The 4,631-nt window shown below is 41.4% G+C and overlaps 1 protein-coding gene across 1 annotated transcript in view; it reads right to left on the bottom strand.

The window, feature by feature from the left end:
• Positions 1–3,678, bottom strand: part of LOC144218274 (acyl-coenzyme A synthetase ACSM5, mitochondrial) — a gene marked incomplete at its 5' end in the record, with an annotated part of 24,887 nt that extends 21,209 nt beyond the window's left edge. Inside the window, 2 exons of the mRNA XM_077748129.1 lie at positions 1,303–1,446; positions 3,443–3,678. Coding sequence (XP_077604255.1) covers positions 1,303–1,446; positions 3,443–3,678 — 380 coding nt within the window. The remainder of the gene's footprint in view (positions 1–1,302; positions 1,447–3,442) is intronic.
• Between the last annotated feature and the right edge of the window lie 953 nt (positions 3,679–4,631).

The raw sequence follows: 4,631 nt of genomic DNA, 5'->3' as shown, positions 1-4,631 counted from the left end.
TCTCTCAGAAATAAAACATTAAAAAAAAAACTTAAAAAAATAAAAATTAAAAATTAAAAAATAAGGGGCGCCTGGGTGGCTTAGTCGGTTAAGCATCCGACTTTCGCTTAGGTCATGATCTCACGGTTCGTGGGTTTGAGCCCCACGTCAGGCTCTGTGCTGACCGTCAGCTCAGAGCCTGGAGCCTGTTTCGGTCTGTGACTCCCTCTCTCTCTGACCCTCCCCTGCTCACACTGTCTCTCTCTCTCTCTCTCCTAGAAATAAATAAAACAGTTAAAAAAAATTAAAAATAAAAAACCAAATCAGAACATGTCACTCCTCTGCTCAAAATCTCCAATGTTCCTCAGAAAATTAAACAGAGAATCACCATATGATGTAATTCCATTTATGGGTATATACACCCAGAAGAATTAAAGGCAGAATTTTGAATAGATGCTTATATACATATGTTAATAAAAGCACTAGTGATAACAGCCAAAAAGGGGAAGCAATCCAAGTATCCATCCTTGGGTGACTGGATAAACAACACTGATATGTTACATATCTGGCAATATTCATTAATGACCCTTATGAAGAAAGGCTGACACATGCTACAACATGGATGAAACCTGAGGACATGATGCTAAGTGAAATGAGTTAGACATGAAAGGAAAAATGCTGTATGATTCCACTTATAGGTAGTTCCCAGAGTAAGTCAAATGCATCAAGACAGAAAGTAGAACGGTGTGTGTCACAGTCGAGGTGGGAGGGAATGGGGAATTATTGTGTAAATGGGCATAGAGCTTCAGATTTGCAAAATGGAAAAGTTCCAGAGATGGATGGTGGGGATGACTGTACAATAATGTGAATGTCCTTAATGACACTAAGTCTGCACTTAAAAAGGTTAAGATTGTAGATTTTATGTTATGTATCTCTTACCATAATTAAAAACAAAAGCAAAAAATCTCTAATGGCTTGTCACCTCGCTCAAAGTAAAGCCCAAGGCCTTCTGATTCTACCTGATTTCCCACTTTGTGAGAGGCGGAGAGAATGAGCAGAGGACAGGCAGAGAGAGAGACAAGGAGAGAGAAAATCCCAAGCAGGCTCCACACTGTTAGCTCTGAGCCCAATGTGGGACTTGATCACACAAACTGTTGATCATGACTTGAGCCTAAACCAAGAATCAGAAGTTCAACTGACTGAGCCACCCAGGTGCCCCATCTTAGCTCTATGACCTCAACCTTGCCAATATGCCTCTTACATTTCTTTGGCTCATTTCTACTTTCTGTTACTTTGACTGGCCAGATAAGCATCCCCTAGTACCTTCCACTGGCAACAAAACCCAGTCCATAGCTGGCCTGGGAGTGCTCAACCATCTTGGGGGCCCCGGTAGTGCCGCTTGTGAAGTAGATGGCCAGTGGATCTTGACTCTTTGTCCTCACACAGTTGTGCTCTTTGGATGCCTTGCTGGAAAATATAAAAATTCTAGGTGGTATTACAAGTAATAAAAATAGTCATAATAATAATGATATTTATAACAATGATACTGGCCACCACATTATTAAATACTACACGTGAGGCACCGTGCTGAAGGCTCCAGCTTGCATTATCTTTGAGCCCTACAATTACATCATGGGCTAGGTATTATCATTATAACCCTGCGCAAATAAGGAAAATGATGTTCAAAACCGGTGAAGCTACTCACTCAAAGGGGCCAGTGTTCTTCCACCAGGGCATGCGGACTTTCTGGTGGAATAAGTACATTTCTGGTCTATACCTCTGCACATTTCAGGCACAGCTCCACCCTCACCTCAATTCCAGGTACTTTAGGGCTGAAGGGATCCTTAGATTTAGGGATTTGTGATCTGGGTAATTCCTAAAGTTCTATGATCTGGATAATCTTTTCATCCATCAGTTCTCAATCCTGGCTGGACCATAAGGGCACTTTGTAAGTTTTTAGAAGTAATACCTTTGCCTAGGCTCCACCTTAGAGAAAAACAGAATCTCTGATGGTGAACTTGGGGCTTTGGGATTTTATTTTTTGGTACATATATTTTTTTTAAAGATCATCAGGTAATTCTAATGACAGGCAAAATTGAGAATCACTGGTCTAGGCCAACCTGACAGCTCATCAAAATCATCTGGGCAGATCTTTTACAATACAGATTCCTAGGGTCTTTGCTCAGGTATATCTGGTTAAGTAAGTCAGATGTGGGAATCTGAATTTAAAACAGCACCCAAAGATAAACAGCCAAATAAATAAATAAAATTTAAAGAAACAGAATTTTCCATAATTTTTAGTAGAAAGTTTGCATTCTAATATAGGCAAGAACAATCTAAAGATTATCCACCATGTCCTCAAACTTATAAATATATCTTTTGTACTTGACTACCTACACATGCTGAGTATTTTCTGTTGAAGTTTCTACTGATAATCATTACACTGAAATATAACATAAAAATATATTTGAAAAAATGACATATGTTGGAAAAATAATATTTAGGAACATATAAGATATATTACTTACAATGGATGCTTGTGGGTCTTATAATCCTAAAAATTGGTAACACATTTAAGTGAATGTGGCACATAGTTCTTTTTCAAATAAAGCTACTGCTAAGAGACAAATGTTGATATTAGTAAAAAAGAAATAAATAAAGTGAAATAACATGCAGGAGAATGTGAGGCTGTTGGTCTGTGGAATGGGCATGTGTGACTTAATGGTGCAGGCCTCTGACAGGGCCCCTTTTTGGTTCTGCCTCTGATCAGGACAAAATCTCAAATGCCAAGGTAGGCTTCCACCAGGGCATTGCCTAAAGGCAGATGGTTTTTTGTCTTGTCCCAACCTTCATGAAACTACTTGTCAGCATCTTGCATAAGTCACTTTACTTTTCCCGTGTCAGTTTCCTTACCTGTAAAATTGGGTTAAAGTGCACTTCCTAGGATTTTCCCCAAGTATTAAATAAGACTATGTCTGATTCATTATTGTACTCTGAGCACCAAACACAATGCTCATCACAAAATAGATGTTCAGTACATCTTTGGTGCATGAATGAACGTAGGTAAATGCTTACTGAGCACAATGCCTAGCATACACAAGTACTCAGTGCATGGCAGCTATTATTATATTACTAATTGACCACCCACTATGTCCTAAATGCAGCATATGGGTGATCTAGTTTACTCTGGCTACCAGCTCTGTAACCACTAGCACCAGTATAGAAGCAAAAGACACCCAGAAAAGTTAATGACAATTCTCTTACTGCCTAAGTGAGTGACTTTGAAGGATCTTAAGGTGGACACTGGGATGAGGTCTCAGGTCCATCCGATCTCCACACTTGAGTGCTCCTTTCTGGTGCACTCTCTTCCTGGTCAATCAGCAATACACTCCATCTCCTATTACTTAAAGGGGAAAAACCTTGGCCTCATCTTTGTGCTGTTCTCTGGAGCACCCCTACTTACCGGAGGAGTTCCCTGAAGTTCATCCAGCCTGGCCGACTACTGTCTGACACCAGTAGCTTGGTCTGAAGGGCAGGGCAGTCAGCAATAATGGCATCGACCCTTGGAGCCAGGGAGTCACTGGTGATAATGGCCTTGGCCCTGGATGCCTGCAGCCGGTATTTGAGGTCCTTCTCCGTCAGCTGAGAGACACCCGGAATCATGACAGCCCCTGACACCACACAGAGATGGGATGTTGACTGGGCAGCAGGAGAAGACCCCGTGAAGAGGTCCAGACCCAGATATGCCCGTCAGAGACAGGAACAGAAAGGACCGGGCAGGGTTGGAATGTCTGAACTGGAAAAGGTAACAATAAGGACAATAATGAAATCCAGTATATGTTTATGGAGGACTTCATGTGCTAAGAACTGTACATGCATTATGTCATTTAATTCTCACAGCCCTGGAGAGTAGGTAGTATTATCATACCTATTTTGCAGATTCAAACAGCAGCAGCAGCAACAACAACAACAACAACAACAACAACTAAGACTTAGACCTTTATGCCTGAATTAAATGAAATAACTTGCCCAAGATCACACAGCTAACATGTTGCAGAACTGGGATTGTGAGTCTAAGAGGTAGTAAACCTAAGGGTCCATGATCTCCAACACTGTATTATGCTGCATTGGAGATGACCTAGCTCTTGGGTTTGCCACACCTTCAAACAAAAGCCTACAACAAATTCTAGTGGTGAGGCTGGGTCTCTTGAGGTAGGTGATGGGAGGGTGATATAGTAGGTGGGAGCTTGTATAACGTCAACCAAAGTCACTTCGGAAGGCAGCTGAGTCCATCTCTTCCCAAGGGGAAGGGATGAGGAAGCAGAAAACGGACAAATTTTAATCAGACACTTAAAAGCCACCTGAGTCTCTCAGAATGCAGGTTGTAAACAGCCCATTGAGCCCAGCACTCTTGTTTCTCAGATGACAAGAAAGAGATCTTAAAAGAATCAGTCATCCTGCTATGGCCAGTGAGTGAGGACAGGAGACAGAGGAAGGGCTCCATCCCAAATGGTGTTGGAGCCAAACCAAAGTTCTCACTACTCTTTGCATTATCTCCTATACTTTTACAGGTTTTAAAACCCAGCATGAACAATGTGGGAGGTGAATGGTATTTCTTCACTTCATCCCTCTGCTTTAGCTATTTCGAGAAG

Source organism: Crocuta crocuta, unplaced genomic scaffold (assembly GCF_008692635.1).
Source record: "Crocuta crocuta isolate KB4526 unplaced genomic scaffold, BGI_CrCroc_1.0 scaffold1125, whole genome shotgun sequence".
In the NCBI taxonomy this organism is placed as follows: Eukaryota; Metazoa; Chordata; class Mammalia; order Carnivora; family Hyaenidae; genus Crocuta; species Crocuta crocuta.
The sequence above is the reverse complement of the archived record's forward strand: the minus strand, read 5'-3'. Positions and strand labels throughout refer to the sequence as shown.